Source organism: Callithrix jacchus, chromosome 5 (genome assembly GCF_049354715.1).
Source record: "Callithrix jacchus isolate 240 chromosome 5, calJac240_pri, whole genome shotgun sequence".
NCBI lineage: Eukaryota > Metazoa > Chordata > Mammalia > Primates > Cebidae > Callithrix > Callithrix jacchus.
Genome location: NC_133506.1, coordinates 136,033,885 through 136,055,889, shown reverse-complemented (window position 1 = coordinate 136,055,889; position 22,005 = coordinate 136,033,885). Strand labels below are relative to the sequence as shown.

The window sequence follows — 22,005 nt, the reverse complement described above, 5'->3', positions numbered from 1 at the left end:
CTATAGTAGGGAGGCTGAGACACAAGAATCGCTTGAACCCAGGAAGCGGAGGTTGCAGTAAGCGAGATTGTGCCACAGCAGTCCAGCCTGGGAAACAGGGCAAGACTCAAAAAAAAACAAAGGAAAAGGAAAAAAGATGTGGTCCAGTACACCAACTGTCACCACAATGCCTCCTTCACCCCCGCAGGCAACAGGTGGCTTATTTTCTAGAAAGGATAATGCAAAAGGGCGTCTGGATTGGAGGCCACAGAAACATGGCAGAAAAAGGGCATTTCTAGACACATCCCCTTTCTCGAGAAGCTAACAGAAGACATGAACTATCCAATGTCAGGGGTACGGAGGAGGGGGCATGAAGCACGGGAGACAGAAGGAGGTGGTGGAGAACCATGTTGAGAACAGGGCCCATGGGAGGACTGCACACGGGATGCTGAGGCCCGCCAGCCCGCTTCTCCCTCTTGGCTCCCAGAAACCTGGCAGCCAGGCCTGTACCATCCAGGCAGGAGACGGGTCAACCTCCAGGCTGAGCCACGACACCCTGTGGCAGCAGCCCACAGAGGGCCAACCCACTTTTCAGGGCTTTCTCTTAATAAACAGAGACAAATGAGGATTTCCAGACATAGCAGGAAAATCGACACAAATCAACCAGTGAAAGCAACTTGGAGGAAGAAGGAAATGATGCAAGGAAAAGAAAACCCTCCAAAACAAAACTGCAAATAATCCAGAAGGTAAGACTCTGCAACCAGGAACAAGAGCAGGATACAAGTTCAAAAGGGTCATCCAGAGAAAAAGAATTCCTTTATGTTAAATATATGTATGAAAGCCGACATGAACATTGTAGCAGAACGTTTGGAAGATCAAGGTCTGAATAAATCTCTCAAGAGCAGAGCAAAAAACAGAGATGGAAAACCAGAGAAAAAGAATGATCAAAGTTAGATGATCATCCAGGTCCAGTAGCCAATTAATAGGAATTCCAGCAAGAGAAAAAAAAATTAAACCATTCAAGACAATGTCCCAGAACTCAAGGACTTAGATGTCTAGATTAGAAAAACCTACCTATTAACCCCCAATAGAGGTGACTGAAAATATTTTATTTTATTTTATTGAGACAGGGTCCCACTCTGTGGCCCGGATATAGTGCAGTGGTATGATTTTGGCTCACTGCAGCCTCAACCTCCCAGGCTCCAGTGATCCTCCTGCCTGAGCTTCCCAAGTAGTTGGGACTACAGGCATGCACCACTGTGTCTGGCTAATTTTTTGTATTTTTTATAGAGATGTGGTCTTGCTATGTTGCCCAGGCTGCTCTCAAACTCTGTGGCTCAAGCAATCCTCCTGCCTTGGCCTCCCAAAATGCTGGGATTACAGGTGGGAGCCAACATGCCCAGCCTCAATGGAAAATAGATCCAGACCAAGACACATTATTTCAGAATATGAGTAGTAACAGAAAGATCTCAAGAGCTTCACAAAAGAGTAAACAGGTCACACACACAGGAAGGATGTGTAATGAGCAGTGCACTGGGCTTCTCCATGGCTCTGCTGTGGCAGCAACAACAGCACAGCACGCTGAGACTTCAGAAGGAAAACTAGTCTGTCATTCTAGACGTGGCCGAGCGACTGACCCAGTAAGAGCACAGACATCTCTAGGCATGCAGGGATTCAAGGGTTTGATGTCTCATACACCCTCTTTTCTCAGGAAGCTAATGAGGGTGTGCTCTGTCAACAGAGGATGCCAGGTCTAACCCAGGCGAGAGGCAAAGGCTCCCTAGGAGGTAGAGAGAGACTCCAGCCTAGGGTTGGCAAGTTCCTTCTCAAAGATCAAACAGAGGATCTTCGAGGAAATTCAGACACTCACCACAGGTTGGGATTCAATCAGAAATGAATACAATGAAAACAGCATTTTCAGGAAACAGGAAATGTAATTCTCTGGAAAACAGAGTTTGTGCAAAAAAATGCAAAAAGATCATGGTTTCTTTCCTGGCTCACTTGCAGTCAGCATAAGGCCAGATGATTTAACCCTAAACAACGACCCGACCCAACTATTAGAAAACTGGGAGCAACAGGAGGAGGTGAAGGGTGATGTGTGCAGGCCACAGACCAGAAATGCGCAGTGCCGACCCGCGTCTTCCGCAGCGGGCGTCGCTCACGCCGACACCGAAAAAAATCAAGGGGACATTGAAGCATGGCATTCGGAAGTGTGGGTACAAACACTGAAAAGAAGAATCTAAAAGAGGTGGAGGCAATGCCCCCAGCAAATGTACATTTTTAAAAAATTTAAAGCCTTCTTTCCAAAATAAAGATCTGCTACTGCCATCCCTTCTTCCAGGGTCCCCCTCTAAGCCCTGGGGAGCCCTCAGTGCTGTTCCTTCTTAGGAATACCACCTTGTATCAGGGATTTCACAATCCCACACATCTTCAGGAGACTGTCAACAAATCTTTCCTCCTTCCTTAGAAATAACAGTTCTTCTATTCTCCAATCCAATACTTCATCCATAGCACAGTTTTCCTCCTGGGGTAAAAGACTTTCTTCCTCTGGAAAACAAGAACAAAAAGTAGCCCAGAACAGCAAACAGACGCCATTCTGCACAACGCCGCTTTGGGCACGCCCGCCTTCCCTGCCACGGGGAAGGACGGGGTTTGCGCATGGCCACTTTTTCCAGATGGCCGTTATTTTATCACTTTCCCATGATGTTCTTGAGAATTACAAACCACCCCTATCATCTTACAAGCAAGAAGAGATACTCATTATCAAGGCTAAGGCAATCACCTACTTTAAAAAAAATGCGCACACAAACACAAACGGTCTTCAAGCTACTTAATTCCTCAGGAGCCTGAAGTGCGAATCTCGACTTGATGCTTACTCAGTTGCCAGATGTCAAGAAACCGATCTTGGTGCTTCATAATCAGCTCCAGTTGTCCAACTAAAATCGTTCCACTCAGGAGATCATCGGCAACTCTCATGAACACAGAGTCAGCAGTAGCCATCAACTTCTTGCCTTCATCTGTAATATTTGCTATTATTTTCTCATCAGTTCCTGAGCAGATTAAGAACATAGTTAAAACAATGGCCTCCCCACCTCCTGCCTCATTGACATTAACATGGGAATTCCAAATAACCTCCTGTTCTGCCCCCACCACCTCAAACGCAGACAGTGGCTGGTCAGTGTCTCCAGATGCGCCAGTCACTCTACTCCCTTCCGCTTTCCCCCATGAGGGTGAGGTCTTGCCCAGATTATCCCTAACAACTTCCTTGTCCCCCTTCAGTATATAGAATATATTTATTTCCTTGTTCATTCATTCATTTGTTCCTTCCTTCCTCCCTCCCTCCTTCTTTTTTCCTTCCTTCCTTCCTTCCTTCCCTCCCTTCCCTCCCCTCCCTCCCTCCTTTCCTCCCTCCTTCCCTCCCTTCCTCCCTCTCTCCCTTCCTTCCTTTTGAGACAAGGTTCCCTTCTCTCTCTCTTTCTTTTTTTTGGGACAGGGTCTTACTCTGTCACCCAGGCTTGAGTACAGGGGCAGAACCATAGCGCACTGTAACCTCAATCTCTGATTTTCCTGCCTCAGCCTCCTGAGTAGCTAGGAATACAGGTGCATACCACCATGCCTGGCATATTTTTAAAATTTTTTGTAGGGTCTCACTTTGTTGCCCAAGTTGGTCTCAAATTCCTGGGCTCAAGAGATCCTCCCACTTTGGCCTCCCAAAGCATTGGGATTATACACATGAACCACCTCACCTGGCCCGAATATATTTTTTTAAATAGAATACACAGAATCTTCTTCAAAAATTCCCCACCCTAGGAATACCTATAGCAGAAGAAATTGCACCAGGGATGCAGACACACCTAGCAAAGACTATCTGGATGGTCTCAAGGTGACATTTGCGTAGCAGATGGAAAGAGAGAAACAGCAATGTGATAACTATACCCGGCACATCTTCACCATCTTGCAAAAACTTGGAACTGATTTTATGATAAATTTAGATGGCAGAATTGTTATGCTTCATTTAACCACAAAGGATTTCTCTCTCAGTAATATTAGAGCCATACAGTATTAGAAGAAGATGAAGCCTATCTGTACCATGAGAAACGGACACAGTAGCTTTATGAATCATTGCAAAAACGTGCAAGCGACCAAGATGTCTTTCATTAGGTGAATGGGTAAGCAAATCGCAGCACGTCCATACAATAGAGTATTATTCAGTGGTAAAAGGAAGTTAGCTCTCAAGCCATGAAAAGACAAGGAGGAAACATAAATGCATATTACTAAGTGAAGGAAGCCAGTCTAAAGGCTACATGCGGTCAGATTCCAACTATAGGGCTGGGCGCGGTGGCTCATGCCTATAATCCCAGCACTTTGGGAGGCCAAGGCGGGTGGATCATGAAGTCAGGAGTTCAAGACCAGCCTGGCCAAGATGGTGAAACCCTGTCTCTACTAAAAATACAAAAAATTAGCCGGGCATAGTGGTGCACACCTGTAATCCCGGCTACTCAGAAGGCTGAAGCAGAGAATTGCTTACACCGGGAGGCAGAGGTTGCAGTGAGCTGAGATTGTGCCACCACACTCCAGCCTGGGTGACAGAGCAAGACTCCTCAAAAAAAAAAAAAAAAGATTCCAACTATAGGATGTTCTGGAAAAGACAAAAGGGGAGGAAGGGGGTGGTAGAGGACAGGGGATTTTGCAGGGTAATGAAGGTACTCTGTACGATACTGCAATGGTGGACACAGGCCATGGTAATTTGTCCAAACCCATCGAAGGGACAACACCAGGAGTGAACACTATGTCAACTGTGGACTTTCGTTAATAACAATGTATCAATATTGGCTTGTCAGCTGTAACAAAAGCACCACACTAATGCTGCGTGTTAATAACAGGGTACTGCCTGTGGGATGGGGTGGGAGAGAGATGAGAACTCTGTACTTTCTGCTGAATTTTTCTGTATACATAAAAGTACTCCAGAAAATTCTAACTTAAAAACAGGCTGGGCATGGTGGTCCATGCCTAGAGCCCAAGCCACGCAGGAGGCCGAGACCGGAGGATCACTCACGCCTGGGAGGTTGAGGTTTACAGTGAGCAATGATGGCATCACTGCACTACATGCTAATTGGGGCAACAGAGAAGACCTTGCTTTAAAAATAATTAAATTGCCAGGCGCAGTGGCTCATGCCTATAGTCCCAGCTACTCGGGAGGCTGAGGCAGGAGAATCGCTTGAACGTGGGAAGTGCAGGTTGCAGTGAGCTGAGATCGCACCACTGCACTCCAGCCTGGGTGAGAGCACAAGACTCCATCTCAAAAATAAACAAATAAAAATATACGAATAACACAAAAATGATCTTTTCAGGTGAGTAGCTTTTCCTTATGTGCTTCCATATCCATGATGTTATTTTATCCCCACAACTTCCCGGATGTGTAGGAAGCTCAGCATTTATTTTGGCTGTTCCGTATCCAGTGCCTTCTCACTAAAAGACCTGATCTAAGGTCTCACATATCAACTGGACTTGAACGCTTTGAGGATGGAATGTCTTTCTGCCTCCTTGATCACAAAACACTTGGGGCGCAGGGGCTGGGTGGGAAATCAGAGAGCACAGGACTTCATTTTCTGTGTAGGTCCTCAGTGTTGGCCTGGACATTCTACACTGATCTCCAAATAAGCAAGACACACTTGGGTTTGGTTTTCGTCTTTGCTACTTATAATCTTTGAGCTCTTGGATAAGTCACACTGCGCTATTTGTTTCCTCATCTGAAAATCGGGGGCTTAAAGAGGACTTTTCAGAAAGGGCTGTTGCAAGGGCAGGGGTCAGTACAGTCACTAGGGTATAGCAAGCATTCAATGAATAGGGCTTTTAGCATTGGTTATTATTTACAAAGCAAGACACTCTGTGCCTTTCTGGGTCTCTCTGTCCTACTGCAGCCTTTGTTAAACATCAGCCCATCCCAATTCAGTATCAGCCCATCAGGTCAAACCTTCTGACTCCCCGCTCCCCAGTGAGGGAGACACCACCTTCACTGAGCTCATGTTCCCAGCACTCCCCCAAACATACTGCCCAATTTGAAGAGATGCTTGACATCTGCCCACGTGAGCAGGTGCTTGAAAACTTCATCCAAGTCATCCACGGCTTCCCCATTGTGTCTAGGCCAGGACTTGGTGATCACAGCAGATAAGAGGGTGCTGAATTTCCGCAAATCATGGCAAGAGAGCCCCTGAAGGATACTGGTCTGAGACTACAAGAAAATTTAAGAGGGAAATTTATGAGTTTTCCATTAGTTTGTTTTAGGTAACAACAAAAGTAAATTACCTACCCAATAGCATTTCAGAAAGCTACTGTAACTCGTGTATAAGGCCACAAAAAGAGCAAATAGTAAAACATTTCACGTCTTAGAAAATGTTCATTTCCTTGTGTACTGCCTCCAGAGATGTGAAGACACAACACAAACACACCAACACACACACCAAGACACAGACACAAACACAAACACACATGCACAAACCCACACACACACATACACAAACCCCCCACACACACCAACACACATACACAAACACACACACCAATACACAAACACAAACACACATACACAACCCCCACACACACACCAACACACATACACAAACACACACACCAATACACAAACACACAAACCCACACACACATACACAAACCCCACACACACACACACACCAACACACATACACAAACCACACACACAAACACATACACAAACACCCACACACACCAACAGAACCAGTCACTCTCCTTCTTCTGGCTAACTGCCAGGTGCTACTTTATTTTTTTTTTAAACTTTCATATCATGAAAAATACCAAAAATGAATAAACCCTTAAAATAACATATATTTTATATTTATAAAGTGTAATTCTTTTAAGAAGCTGCCTTCAAACAACACATACATTTTAATTCTCTTTTTACCTCTCCACCGAGAAATAATATTTTTCTTCCTTAGGTTCAAAGTTTCTGCAAAACGTTTCAGTAATGAGGAAAAACCACAGGTTAATTTACAATAGATACTTTCAGACATTTAAAAGGATAAAAGAAGACCTTTTCCAGCCACATAAAAAAGCAACTATACACTATGATCAAGTGTAATTTATCCCACGGATAAAAGGTTGATTTAACATCAAATATCAGTTCATATATATATATAGGAAAATATCGCATGATCATTTCAGTAGATATGGAAAAAGCATTTGACAAAATTCAACTCCCTTCTGTGATTAAAGAAAAAAAAACCACCACCACCATTCAACCGATGAGAAACAGAAAGGAACTTCCACAAACTGACAAAGGGTGTCTGTGAAAACCTCACAGCTGACATCGCACCTGGTGGCAAAAGACCGAAAGCTCCTAAGATCAGGAACAAGACAAGGATGCCCCCTTTCACCACTTTTATTCAAAATTGTACTGAAGGTTCTAGTCAGGGAAATCAGGCAAGAGAAAGAAAGAAAAGGCATCCAGATGGAAGAAGTGAAACTCTGTTCACAGATGATGTGATCTTATGTATAGAGAAGCGTCCCTGCAAAATTCATAGACAAAGAGTAAATAAATAAATTGTGAATTTTCAATTAAAAAAAAAAGGCGAGGCGAGTGTCTCGGACGCTGTTTCTGGTTTTCATCATATAGACAGACCAGCCCTTCTGCAAAGATGGTCAATGTACCTAAAACCCGAAGAAGCTTCTGTAAGAAGTGTGGCAAGCATCAGCCTCACAAAGTGACACAGAACAAGAAGGGCAAGGATTCCTCGTGTGCCCAGGGAAAGAGGCGCTATGATCGGAAGCAGAGTGGCTATGGTGGGCAGACAAAGCCGATTTTCCGGAAGAAGGCTAAGACCACAAAGAAGATTGTGCTCCGGCTGGAATGTGTTGAGCCTAACTGCAGATCCAAGAAGATGCTGGCTATTAAGAGATGCAAGCATTTTCAACTGGGAGGAGATAAGAAGAGAAAGGGCCAAGTGATCCAGTTCTAAACTGTGGAATTTTTTCATTTAATATTTGGAAAGAAAATGTTGAAGCCGGTAGAAAAATTACCTGTAGGAAAATAAATACAGTGATATTCTTACAAAAAAAAAACAACAACAACACACACACACACATCTGAGCTAACAAATGAGCTCAGCAATGCTGCAGGACATGTGGACCAGCTGTGTCTAGACACCAGCAAGGAACAATCTGGAAATGGAATTCAGAAAACAATTCCAATGACAATAGCACCCAAAATATACTTAGAAATTTAACAAAAGAAATGCAAAACTTAAACCCTGGAAAACACAAAAACACCGGTAAAAGAAATTGGCCAGGCACGATGGTCCACACCTGTAATCCCAGCACTTTGGGAGGCTGAGGCAGATGGATCACCTCAGGTCAGGAGTTGTAGACCAGCCTGGCCAACATGGTGAAACCCCATCTCTACTAAAAATACAAAAATTTAGCTGGGTGTGGTGGCAGGTGCCTGTAATCCCAGCTACTCGGGAGGCTGAGGCAGGACAATCTCTACACAGGAGCCTGAGGACAATCTCTTCCTCTTTGCAGAAAATAGCTAAATAAATGGATAGAATTTTCCATTTCACACGTTTTGCTTCCATAAACGTTCTGTAAGCCTTTGCAGTCCTTTCCTGCATACCTGCTAAGCAAGTGTTAACCACCAAACCAGCAGCACAGCGGTAACGGCCACCTGAGGAGTGGCCTGCAAGCCCATGTGACTCGTGCCACACCGGGGGGGATTCCACAGAACACACGCAGGATGGCATGAGCAGCAGGGGCTGTGCGGCACGCCGAGGAATGCGGAGAAAACTGGGTTTCAGTGCCACTGCCCTGGGCGAGGGAGGAGGCTGCCCACTTCCCAACCTTGGAGTCAGCCGTGGAGCTCGGCCCTATCAGGTGCTTTATAGCCCTCAGCTGCGTCCCAGGAGAACACAGCTGTGAGCCCGATACGCTTTCCCGGGGGAGAGGCTGTTCACCTGGCAGGCTGAGCTCACGGCCTCAATGACGCACTTCTCGAAGGTCTTGGCCACGCTGTCCTCCAGGCCGTCGGTGTCCCAGCGAGCACTGCAGTAGGCAGTGATCTGGGAGAGAGGCATCTCCTGCAAAAACCAAAGAGGGGGTTTCAGAGCTTTCGGATGCAGCACTCCAATACTCTATGGGATGAAAGTGCTTTCGCCATTTTTACTTTCCCACCATTTTTCCATTTCTCCCAGTTTTAAGCTTCTCCCTGCCCACACAAACCATGTCCTCCGTGCCCCGCACCAGTGGACCAGCAAGGCTAAAATTTTAAAGAGTCTCTCTTCCTACTCTGCAGAAAAAGCACCTGGCTTATAAAAACAGGTAAGTTATGAGAAGTCATTTTCCTTGCTTCTGTTTTTCCTTTAAAGATCCATTTAACATATAAAACTCTTGTATCATATAAAAACTAATTTTTCTAAAGTCTCAGCATGAGGGGCATGTCTGTGTGTTCTCTGCTTGTGTTTAATGAGGCTCCTGTCACCAACAGGCCACTCAGACTTACTGCCTATGAGCAGGCCTGGCTTCTCCTGTGCCTGGGGCTCCCCTGATAGAGGCAGAGAAATCCTAGCCAGACAGCAGCGAGTCCCTGGCAAAACCCCACCTTCGGGCAGAAAAACCTGAGAACAGCCCAAAGTGAGAACTTCTGTCCCTGTGTACATGCTCTCTCCCCATTGATGCTTTTGGAGTAATGTTTTTTTGCCAATCAAATGTTGCTTTTTCCAAAAATACCTACAGCCCACCTGCACCCATCCCATGCCTATAAAGACCCCAGACTTGGTAGTGAGAGAGAAGTAGCTTGACTGGAGAGAGGTGACTTGACTTCAGAGGGACAGCTGGACTTCGGAGGAGAGATGGCTTAACTTTGGAAAGACGGCTTGACTTCAGAAAAGAGCCAGCTAGAGCCAGCTGGACCAGAGGCAGATGACCTGCCTGACCCCTCCCCTCTCCAGCTCCCCTTTCCACTGAGAGCCATTTCCATTGCTTAATAAAATTCTCTGCCTTCACCATCCTTCAAGTATCCAGGTGACCTCATTCTTCTTGGATGCCAGACAAGAGCTCGAGACCTGCTAAGTGTGGGTACCCAAAAAAGGCTGTCACACCAGCCCTTTGCCCTCACTGGCAGAGGGCAGCCAGCCTAGGCAATAAGGCAAGGGGCCCACTGAGCTAGTAACACACTACGTCTGTAGCCGGCAGAGCTAAGAGCATTGTAACAGGCCCTCTGGAGCTTCAGGGGCCGCAGGCACCTCCACCTGGGCACTGCTGCAGGGCCCGCACGGAGCTTGCTGTGCCAGCTCCCAAAGCAGCTGGCCAGATCCCACACCCGCTCGCTCATGTGCTCCCTCCCACGAGGGGTTGAACACGGTGGGCCAAGGAAACGTGGCACCCCCATCTCAAGTCCAATGAAGGGATCAAGAAAAATCTTGCACCCCTATGAAGGTGAGATCCTGGGCCCTTGTTCCTCTCTGTCCTCTCAGTAAGACTCCAAAGTGCTCTTCTGGGGACAGACTACCAGAGCTGGATCAGAAACATAAATACAGAGCTGTGCTTCACCCTGTCCCTGCCCACAGAGAGGTACCGCTGAGATCTCTTGGCTGTTGCTGATGGTCTGAGTTTCTCCACCTTAACTTTATGCCCTGAAAAGAATGTCTCCCAACTTTTGGTACCTTTTTGAGCCTCCCTTCCATGTCTCTCAGCAATGACTCCTTCCAGCCATGCTCCATGGGGAAGTGGATTTCCACCAGCCGCCTCCAGACCTGCAAAATCCACAAACAGGTCACATCCACTCTCACAACTAACACAGAGTATGCAGGACTAGTGGGCCCAGGGCGCTCCCCCGGGTAGTGGCAGGTCATGGCGGCCCAGCTTGGCTTTCTAGAATCAGAGACCCAACCAGGGGCCACTACTGCTCTTACAACTGCACAACTGGCTTTTTATTCTAAAAGGATTTCTCTCTAATATTATATTTTGAAAATTTTTGAACTTTCAAAAAGGTAACACAACGCCACCCACATTCATTCAACGCCAATGCTGAGCACGTCACGTTTTCCACAGCTGCTTTCTCGCTCTTCCTCCCCTTTGTGCTCACTCTTCCGTCTCTCTCCATAAACGAGCATCTTCTCTCCCAAAACATGGGAAAGTTAAGTTGCAGGCACCATGGCACCTTGCCACGACATACCCATATGGGCAGGGTCTCCTATGACCTCAGCCCGTCCCCGCACAACACCAGTGCAGGTTCCCGCTCAGGACGCGCAACGTGGAGAGGAGGACGCTGCCCACCAGGAGGTGGCCTCCACCCCCGTTCCTCCCCTGCTCCAGCTCCTGTTCTGACTGGGTCCTAGACACATTCGAGGGGACACATGCTGTCCTAACTTATCACATCTCTTTTCTAGAAGAGTTCCCTTGCCATTTTTTTCTTTTTTCTTTTAACATGTTGACAATTTTCAAAACTTCAGACCAAATGTTTTGTAGACTGTCTTTCGACCTGATTTGTCTCATAATTTCCCCGTGATTTGATTCAGATTAAAATATTTTTGACAGGGACACTATGAGGAGCCACATGAAAATGAACTGTAAAAGAGTATTTTAGGAGACAGGGTCTCACTCTGACACCTGAGTTAGAGTGCAGTGGTGCAATCACAGCTCACTGCAGCCTCCACCCAGGCTTCCCAGAGAGTTGGGATTACAGGCATCAGCCACCATGCCCAGCCAAAAATGAAAATGAACTTTTTTTAGGTCAGGCATGTTTGAATATCCATCAACTCCACCACCACCACCACTACCTCCATAACCTTCACTACCATCATCACCATCACCTCCAACACCACCACCATACCTCCACCACCTCCACCATCACCACCACCTCCATCATCTCCACCACCTCCACCATCACCTCCAACACCACCACCATACCTCCACCACCTCCACCATCACCTCCAACACCACCACCATACCTCCACCACCTCCACCATCACCACCACCTCCATCATCTCCACCACCTCCACCATCACCTCCAACACCACCACCATACCTCCACCACCTCCATCACCACCACCACCTCCACCATCACCTCCAACACCACCACCATACCTCCACCACCTCCACCATCACCATCACCTCCATCACCACCACCACCTCCACCATCACCTCCAACACCACCACATCACCATCACTTCCACCACCCTCATCACCTCCATCACCACCACCACCTCCATCACCTCCAACACCACCATCGCCTCCACTACCTGCATCACCTTCACCACCACCATCACCATCACCTCCACCATCACCACCACCTCCACCACCACCATCACCATCACTTCCACCACCTCCATCACCACCACCACCACCACCACCTCCATCACCTCCACCTTCACCACCATTACCTCCAACACCTCCACCACCACCATCACCACCATCACCACCACCACCTCCTCCAGACCATCATCATCACCACCATCACCTCCATCACTACCATCGCCATCATCACCTCTATCACCATCACCACCACACCTCTACCACCACAGGGACTGTGCCCAGCCAAGGACACCAGGCAGTGCAGCAGCACTTTGCACCCGGCATCTGTCTGCCTCAGAGCCACCCTGCCAGGGAGACAGGAGCTACTCCATGTTGTAGATGAAGAACTGAGGCTCAGGTGAAGGCTGACAACTGCCCCTGGCCAGTAGCCTGTACCCTGTGATTTGACGTCACGAGGAACCACAATCACTCACATCCCTACCCAGAAGCCTTCAGCAACGCTTACCTCAATTTCCTCAAAGTACGTGAATGAAACACCCGAATATACGAGCATGTTCTTTGTAAAAACTGCTCGGAGCCACCTTTTCGTAACGGCAAGGGTCCCTTGGAAGACTGTTTGGACTGAATTATTTCCAGTTTCATCTCCCTGTCCTGCAGAATCCTGTTATCACACAAGAGGGAGAGTCAGTCATCCTCGGCTGTGGACTCAGGTTCCTGGCAAGCTGCCACACCCCCGCCTCTCCTCTCCACTGGCATGGGCCGCTCAAGGAGTGGCTGCACTGGCTAGAGGGGCAGCAGGCCTCGGTGGAAGCCCCCTTCCCAAAGCGCTTCTGCTCCCCAGGGTTTCTGGGTTCACCCTGAATGTGGGTGATAAGGGAGAAAAGGGGGGGAGAGAACCGAGTCTGTGTCCTCCCCTGAAGGCCCAGGCAGCCTCTGTCCTGCCAATGAGCAGGCTCCCAGGCTGTGCCCAGGAGACCGAGGGGGAAGAGCACGCCCAGAGGGGGCCCTGCAGACTCCCGGACCTGCTCCTCAGACACAGGAGACAGCCAGGCTCCTGACCCAGAGGTAAACCCGGGTTCCCACTGTGCTATGCCAGACCCACCAGACCCATGGGAAAACCCCTCTTCCCCTGGGCTCAAGGCCTCCTGTATGCCTCCCTTCTCTCCCCCCTGCCTTCCCCTTCCTCCCTCTTCTTTCTCCCCCATGGCTCCCCCTCCTCTCCCTTTCCTTCTCAGAAGCACTTCCCAGGAAGCATACAGGCCAATGGACAGGGCCTCCCTCCTCCTGGGAGGAACCCAGAGTCCCGGATTCGTGTGTGGTCTTTTTCTTTTTCTTTCTTTTTTTTGAAATAGAGTCTCTTTCTGTGTCTCAGGCTGGAGTGCAGTGGCACAATCTCAGCTCACTGCAACCTCCACCTCCCAGGTTCAAATGATTCTCCTGAATCAGCCTCCCAAGTAGCTGGGATTACAGGTGCATGCCACCATGCCTGGCTAATTTTTGTATTTTTTAGTAGAGACAGGGTTTCGCCATGTTGGGCAGGCTGGTCTCAAACTCCTGACCCTCAGGTGATCTGCCCGCCTCAGCCTCCCGAGGCACTGACAGGTGTGAACTGCTGTGCCCAGCCGTCTGTGTGGCCTTTTTCTTAAGCACAGCCCCGCACATGGTGCAAGTGTCAGGAGCCACAGAACCTGGATGTGCTCAGGCGCTCACTGATAGCTCTGAGGAGCCTGTGCCTTGAGGCAGCGAAGACATGCTGGGTAAGTGGACGGGGCTGCTGATGGGCAGGGCAGCCCAAGAGTAGGAGAGAGAAAGAGCCCACTGCAGGTAGGGGCACACAGTGTCACCAGCCCTGGGAAGGGCCAGGACGGGAAGATGCAGATAGGAGCTTTCAAAGCATGTAAGAGGGGCTGGGATGCAGGCGCTGCTGTGAAAGAGAAAGAGAGAGCCTGCAGAGAGGGCTGGGCACGGGGGACTTGGGCACAGGGGGACTAGAGTACATCACGCAGTGGGAGGGGCAGGCAGGCGGGAAACAAAACAGGCACTGCTGAAGGTCCCCCAATGGCACAGCTCCTTCTAGAATAATCCAGCGGCACAGGCTAAGCAGCCATGACCAATAACAACAACCTGAGTGACTGCCCCCACTCTGGAGCCTGACACAGGCACCTCGTTCCCCAAGTGTCCCATCGACCCTGGAGCTTGAGAGCAGCAGCCACCCAAAAGCTGCTTCAGCACGCACATGCATTTCTGCTTTGTCTCATGTTAGTATTGCAAAGTTGTATTATTTTTTTATGGTTTGCTTTTATGGCACAGGTAGAGTATTTTGTCCATAATATGGATTATACTTGATCTGAGATCCCAGCCAACATTTAAAAAAGTTATTTCTGGAGTAAGTGACAAATTCCTTAATTTGGAAGTTGGCAGCCGCCTGGGATGGTGTAAATAGCAGCCACTCTAGAGAATGTGATCATCTTACCAATAATAATTATTCTTAAATTGTGTCTGTGGTATTTTAATGCAAGATAACTGAAAGGAAGAATGTTAAAAGATACACTTAATTGTTTTCTATCACTAACGCCACAGTTCTGATTTGATTGGCCCAGGGCAGTGGCTCATGCCTGTAATCCCAGCACTTTGGGAGGCCGAGGCAGGTGGATCACGAGGTCAGGAGTTCAAGACCAGCCTGGCCAAGATACTGAAACCCTGTCTCTACAAAAAATACAAAAATTAGCTGGGTGTAGTGGCTAATGCCTGTAATCCCAGCTACTCGGGAGGCTGAGGCAGGGAATTGCTTGAACCTGGAGGCGGAGGTTGCAGTGAGCTAAGATTGTACCACTGTACTCCAGCCTGGGAGTCAGAGTGAGACTCCACTTCAAAAAAAAAATAAGCCAGGCATGGTGGCTCACGCCTGTAATCCCAGCACTTTGGGAGGCTGAGGCGGGTGGATCACTTGAGGTCAGTTTGAGACCAGCCTGGCCAACATGGTGAAACCCTGTCTCTACTAAAAATACAACAGTTAGCCAGGCAAGGTGGCAGGCGTCTGTAATCCCAGCTACTTGGGAAGCTGAGGCTGAGAACTGTTTGAACCCAGGAGGCAGGGGTTACAGTGAGTCGAGGTTGTACCACTGCCCTCCAGCCTGGGCCACAGAGTGAAATTCCATCTCCAAAAAAAAAAAGAAAAAAGATCAGGTCAAGAGCAGTGGCTCATGCCTGCCATCCCAGTGCTTTGGGAGGCCAAGGAGGACAGATCATTTGAGGTCACAAGTTCAAGACCAGCCTGGCCAACATGGTGAAACCCCGTCTCTGCAAAAAATACAAAAATTAGCTGGGCATGGCGGCACACACCTGTAGTCCTATCCACTTGGGAGGCAGAGACAGGAGAATCACTTGAACCCGGGAGGCAGAGGTTGCAGTGAGATGAGATCATGCCACTGCACTGCAGCCTGAGCGACAAGAGTGAAACTCCGTCTCAAGAAAAAAAAAGAATGAAAACAAATGATCAGTCTAAATATTAAATCTTACATCACTTTCAAACTGAAGCTCATGAACTCAAGTAGATGAAAGCCGCACAGAGACAAAAAGGAAAGAATTACTAATCCCTGCAACCAGGCAAACGGAGCTCAGAGGCACGGCACTGAGTGGGGAAAGCTGGACAGAGAAAGGCCAAGCTCGGAGACAAGTCACGCTGATCTACGGGAGAAGTCACAGCAGTGGCTCCCTTCGGGAGGGAGGAGCGGGATCGTCCTGCAATGGGACCTGGGATGTGGCCTGCAGCGGGGAACAGATGGCCAGTGCTGTGGCCTTTGTTACCATATTCAAGTGACAATGTAAAGGAGAACAATCAGGTGGGAAAGCCCATGTTTGGACATGTATTTTTTTGGAGGAAAGTGGTCCCCATAGTTCTCTGCAAACAACAGAATCAAGAAAAAAGAAAAGTCGTCTTCTGCCTGACCTCCAGGCCCTGTGCCAGCTCTCTGGTTTCCCCATGGCCAGCTGGCAGCCACACGTTGCTAACTCCCCGCCTACCTCCCACAAGGAGGCAGGAGGGCGAGGACACCCCCCACGCCCAGAACGGAACCCAGCATCAAGGAGGTACCCAAGAAATGTCTGGACGGAATCCCCCACTCCATCTCATCCCAGCATCCAGAATCAGTCTGTTTCCTTTCCAAACTGAGGCTGCTTGAAATCCCACTCCTATCCTGGGTGTGATAGACAACACAACTTTGTGTGTTGACTCCACTTACCAGCAGAGGTAGAACTATAATCATCCTGCAGACAATCTCAGCAGATAAGGCCAGCAGCTCGTAAAACTTCGGTGTCTTTATAATGCTGCAGACAGCTTCATGGAGTTTCAGGCACACAGTCAGGTAGGAGGGTAACAAGGCCTCCTTGGAAATCCTGCCCCACAAAGAGTTCAGAGAAATCCCGGCAAGGATTTAGAAGCCAGAAAAGGGTAACTACTATCGATGACCAACCCCTTCCTTTACAATAACTACCAAGAAGGCGTTTGTTTCACCTTATCTAAGTTAACATCTGGAAAATCTCAATCACTCCTGACCTCCTGGCTAAGACAACAAGGAGGCGAGGTCCTCGAGTTTTGCCTCTAGTCTGAACTATTCTAGCAAAGCAAGCCCAAACCCTCCTCTGCACTCCGGGATGTGAAAAGCAAGGGATGTTTATTACTAGACATTAAAACATGACATAAATTTGAAAAAACATTCAGAAAGAAACATAAAGGCATGAGGAAGAAAAAGAAATAGAAGAGCATGCAGCCAGTGTGGAATTGGCTCCAGCGCTGTTGAGATGGGTTTTGAGTTTTCTGAGGGACATATGGACAAAGCAGGGACATGGAAGGAGAATTAGGAGGCACACAGAAGAAAAGTTGGTAGGATGGGGCTGGGAAGGCAGTGTGATAAAGGACTCCCTGGGCTGAGGCTGTGACACACAGTGGTGGGGGGTGGGGGGGCAGTGGGGGAATCCTGAAGTCACAGGTGCTGGATCAACATCAGCAGGGATGTGGAGAAAGCAAGGACTGGAAATGCCCCAGGCGATCAGAAAACACACATCCCATCCCTCAATGGCACATTTCAGTGGTTCTGCATTCTCTCTGCTGGCCCCTCAGGGTATCGGAGGTCACACAAATTTGCAGGAGCAAATGGTTTCAGATAATTATATAAAGCAACCTTTGATTTTTATCTTAAACTAAGTGTTAAAAAATGCAGAACGCCCACCATGCATATGCAGTATCATGACCATTTACAAGGGGGAAAATATACAGTAAAAAAGACCAGAGGGAGAGAAACCCAAATCATAGCAGCTGATATCTATTATTTCCCCTTAAAAACAACAACAAAAAACAAACAAACAAAAGACAGCTGGGCTCGGAAGCTCACAGCCATAATCTCAGCACTTTGGGAGGCTGAGGTGGGCAGATCATGAGGTCATGAGTTCAAGACCAGCCTGACGAACATGGAGAAACCCCATCTCTACTAAAAACACAAAACGAGCTGGGCATGGTGGGTGCCTGTAATCCCAGCTACTTGTAAGGCTGAGGCAGGAGAATCGCTTGAACCTGGGAGGCAGAGGTTACAGTGAGCCGAGGTCACACCACTGCACTCCAGCCTGGGCAACAAGATCAAAATGCTGTCTCAAAAACAAAAACAAAAAAATTAGCCAGTGTGGTGGTAGGCACCTGTAATGCTAGCTACTTAGGAGGCTGAGTCAGAAGGATCGCTTGAACAGGGAGGTGGAGGTTGCAGTGAGCCAAGATCCCATCACTGCAGTCCAGCCCGGGTGACAGTGTCTCAAAAAACAAAAACAAACAAACAAACGAATCAGACAACTACATTAATAACTTGTGAAGAGCAGTGGGCCACATAGTAATTTATGACCTTGCTATTTCGACAGCAGCTGTGGGGCACTGCCAACTGTGGGGGTCACAGGAAGCCCCCGGGGCCGATGTGAGGGAGAGACTGCATTCCGCTTTCCACTTACTTGTCCTGGGAAGCGTCCAAGAGGTGCAACAGCATTTTTAAAATGCCCAGAACATCCTAAGGCAGTGAAGAAAAGACAAACAGGACAGAAGGCATAACCATGATGCCACTGGCATTGCTGAATCAGAGCTGAAAAAAATTCAGCATCCATGTTTTCCTTCCTACAAACAAACTTGAAGGCGCTCAGATGCCAATCTTACCTATCTCACAGACAAAACTCAGGATTTACACTCATATCATTTTTTCCACCCAAGAAATATGAAAGGTGTAAGGCCGATAGCCTTGCTAAGAGCCGGATGAACAACGCCCACCCCTCTCTATGCCTGATAATTGCTTATCAGGCAGAAGACATTACTCAGCATCTGGCTCCTCCATGCGGGCTCCCCTCGCCCACTTCTGCATTCTGCCCCCAGGTCTATATCCAGCACTAGACTATGCACTCTCAGCACCAAGCTATGCATTTGAACCTCAGCACTAAACCGTGCACTCTCAGCACTAAACTATACAGCTGAACCCGTGAAAAATGAAGAAATCCCGCCAAGCCTTACCCAATGGCAGCCCACCCCATGCATCCTAGGCCAGCCCCCCTCTAACCCCCATAAAACCCCTGCCCTGAAAAGTCAAGCGTGACTTCTCTGGCCCCCTTTCTTTAGGACCACAGAACCTCGCCTGGGAGATAAATAAACTGGCATCTGATTGTTCTTATACTGGCCTCAGTTTCCTCATTTTAAACTTGGCAGTAACCATTACAAAAGGAACAATGGCAACGATGAAGCTCGTCACATGAATGAATCCTTCTCATCCCACCTTGCACAATCACAATCAACAAAGGTTACTCTTTCCTTGAATGCTGTTTACCGAAACAGAAGAAGCTCAAGGAAATCAGGTTTATCCCTAACAAGTGATGAGCAGTCACGGCTCTCTGGACTGTCTGTTTATTGTGAAAAAGAACCCTAATCTCTCTGTGTTACTATCCAGTCTGCTTTTGCTAAGCCAGGACCTTCAGACACAAACCTCCCGATTCAGGTAGGAGATTTCCTCAAGTCCCTGTAGCCGGTAGTAAGTCCCCAGAAAGCAGTCCAGGACATGAGCAGGAAAAGGCCTCAAGTGCTCAATGAAGTTCTCCATATACTGAGCCAGGTGACTCAGAGGGAGCAGACTAAACCAGGACCGGAAGAGAGGTTCGTCGACGTTCAGCAAATGCCTCTTACTGTCCATCAACTGAAGTAATGAACTCCTGCATAACAGGAATCGGGACAGAGAAAAGAGAAGCAGTGAAATCAGGGAGGGAAGACGGAAGAAAACAGTGCTGGAGCCAAACAGTCCCAATTTCAAAAATGACTTAAATACTACTTGAAACTGGGCACAGTGGCTCATGCCTGTAATCCCAACACTTGGGGAGGCAGAGGTGGGAGGATCACTTGAGCCAAGGAGCTCGAAACCAGCCTAGGAAACCTAGTGAGGCCCTGTCTCTACTTTAAAAATAAAATAAAGGCTATGTGGAAAACAAAAGTACGTAGTGAATCAAATGAAAAGTACAGAACAGCTTATTGAGAATTAACTTAATGTCCGGGCGCAGTGGTTCACACCTGTAATCCCAGCACTTTGGGAGGCTGAGGCAGGCAGATCACAAGGTCAAGAGACCAAGACTACCCCGGCCAACATGGTGAAACCCCATCTCTACTAAAAATACAAAAATTAGCTGGGTGTGGTGGTGTGCGCCTGTAATCCCAGCTACTCGGGAGGCTGAGGCAGGAGAATGCCTTGAACCTGGGAGGCGGAGGTTGCAGTGAGCCGAGATCGTGCCACTGCACTCCAGCCTAGGTGACAAGAGTGAGATTCCACCTAAAAAAAAAAAAGACAAGACAAGAAAAAGAAAAAGTTGTCCACAAAGTACTGTTAAGAGAAAAAGCAGGTTGTAAGCCAGAATAAAAGCACGTCATTTGCACCTGCGTACATAAAACATCCATGAATCCAAATTTGGAAAAGATCAAAAACATGTATGCCGCCATGTTAACAATGGCTATCTCTGGGGTTACAGGTCATTTTTTTATTCTTTTATTTTTTACTTTTTTTTTTTAGACCGAGGCTCACTCTGTCGCCAGGCTGGAGTGTAGTGGCGTGATTTCGGCTCACTGCAACCTCCGCCTCCCGGATTTAAGCAATTCTCCTGCCTCAGCCTCCAGAGTAGCTGGGACTACAGGCGCATGCCACCACGCTGGCTAATTTTTTGTATTTTTAGTATTTTTAGTAGAGATGATATTTTACCATGTTAGCCAGGATGGTCTCGATCTCCTGACCTTGTGATCCGCCCGCCTTAGCCTCTCAAAGTGCTGGGATTACAGGCATGAGCCACTGTACCCAGCACATTTTGTATTCTTGATAGTTTTTTTTTTTTTCTGAGACAGAGTCTTGCTCTGTCAACCAGGCTGGAGTGCAGTGGCACAATCCCAGCACACTGCAACCTCCATATCCCAGGTTCAAGGGATTCTCCTGTCCCAGCCTCCTGAGTAGCTGGGATTATAGGTGCGTGCCACCACGCCCAGCTAAATTTTTTTTTTCTTTAGTAGAGATGGGGTTTCACCATGTTGGCCAGCCTGGTCTCAAACTCCTGACCTCAGGTGATTCAGCCGCCTTGGCCTCCCAAAGTGCTGGAATTATAGGCGTAAACCACTGTGCCCAGCCTATTCTTGAAAGTTTTGATGTCTTAAAATGTTAGAAGGGCGTGTGTTAGTTCTGTCATTAGAATGAGGGATGGATTCACTGCAGAGCCCGCCGGGACTCCGGGCACACAGCACAGGGGTCGTTCTTCCCAGATTCACATGGGTAAGTACAACTATACCACTTACGGGTCTAGCATTTGTTCCCGCCACTGTGAGAAGGGGATTCCTTCCAGGGCAGCCCAGACATCCTCAGGCTGGCTCCAGGCGTCCTTGGGCCGTGGAGCCGGCTCCTTATAGCAGTGTAGGACAGGCAGGGTGCCCAACCAAAGACACCGCCTTCGGTCTATGCACCTCAGGCACAGTTTCATCAGGTACTCATGCCACCTGGAAGGGAATAAAGATCCCGCAGTGAGCTGTCGGCCAGGAGGTTGTCTCCCTGGGAGTCTGACGTCCCAACGGGAAGCAATCACCATGCATACAGAGCAGGAGGAGCACCCCAACGTGCCTGAGCAGAGTAACCAGCACAGGACACATGGCTTCCCTCAGCCCCAGCCAAGCCCTCGCTGAATCCCCACAACAAACTCCCAGGGCAGGGAAGGAATCTCAGGTGCAGGGTCCTGGCTAAGTAGCCAATTCGGGGTCCTGCCATTCAGGGCTGGGATTTGAACGCAGGCCATCTGGCAACAGTAAATCTAAATATAAAGCAGCTTGTAAAATATATTCTTATTGCTTAGAGACAGGATCTCGCTGTCATCGAGGCAGTGCTGCGGTGTGATCGTGGATCACTGCAACCTTGAACTCTTGGGGTCAAGAGACCCTCCTGTGGTGGTGTCCCTATAATGCCAGCACGCAAGCTCTGCCTCTCCAGGGCTGGAATTACAGGTGCACCACCACACCCCGCTCAATTTTTTGTTTTTGAGACCAAGTCTTGCTCTGTCACCCAGGCTGGAGTGCAATTGCACCATCTCAGCTCATTGCAACCTCTGCCTCCAGGGTTCAAGTGATTCTCCTCCTTCAGCCTCCCGAGTAAGTGGGACTACAGGTGCATACCACCACGCCTGGTTAATTCTTTGTATGTTTAGGAGAGATGGGGT

At 48.3% G+C, this 22,005-nt stretch overlaps 2 protein-coding genes across 7 annotated transcripts in view; one reads left to right on the top strand and one right to left on the bottom strand.

The window, feature by feature from the left end:
* The window catches only part of RNF213 (ring finger protein 213), a 116,060-nt gene that overhangs the window by 62,182 nt on the left and 31,873 nt on the right, over positions 1-22,005 (bottom strand). For all 6 annotated transcript variants that reach the window (XM_035301997.3, XM_078374863.1, XM_035301995.3 and 3 more), the window contains 10 exons: positions 21,098-21,295; positions 19,263-19,485; positions 18,250-18,305; positions 16,500-16,653; positions 12,764-12,919; positions 10,668-10,757; positions 8,961-9,083; positions 6,031-6,211; positions 2,856-3,029; positions 2,377-2,526 (listed from right to left, as the gene is read on the bottom strand). In XM_035301997.3, the coding sequence (XP_035157888.3) occupies positions 2,377-2,526; positions 2,856-3,029; positions 6,031-6,211; positions 8,961-9,083; positions 10,668-10,757; positions 12,764-12,919; positions 16,500-16,653; positions 18,250-18,305; positions 19,263-19,485; positions 21,098-21,295 (1,505 nt within the window). The remainder of the gene's footprint in view (positions 1-2,376; positions 2,527-2,855; positions 3,030-6,030; positions 6,212-8,960; positions 9,084-10,667; positions 10,758-12,763; positions 12,920-16,499; positions 16,654-18,249; positions 18,306-19,262; positions 19,486-21,097; positions 21,296-22,005) is intronic.
* Positions 7,590-8,096, top strand: LOC108591893 (large ribosomal subunit protein eL42-like). The gene has a single exon (XM_035302009.3). It carries the CDS (start codon positions 7,650-7,652, stop codon positions 7,968-7,970), a length of 321 nt encoding a protein of 106 aa, XP_035157900.1. The 5' UTR covers positions 7,590-7,649; the 3' UTR covers positions 7,971-8,096.

Bases quoted from the DNA above. Each gene is read 5' to 3' on its own strand.
- LOC108591893 (XM_035302009.3), top strand. From the start codon at position 7,650: ATGGTCAATGTACCTAAAACCCGAAGAAGCTTCTGTAAGAAGTGTGGC.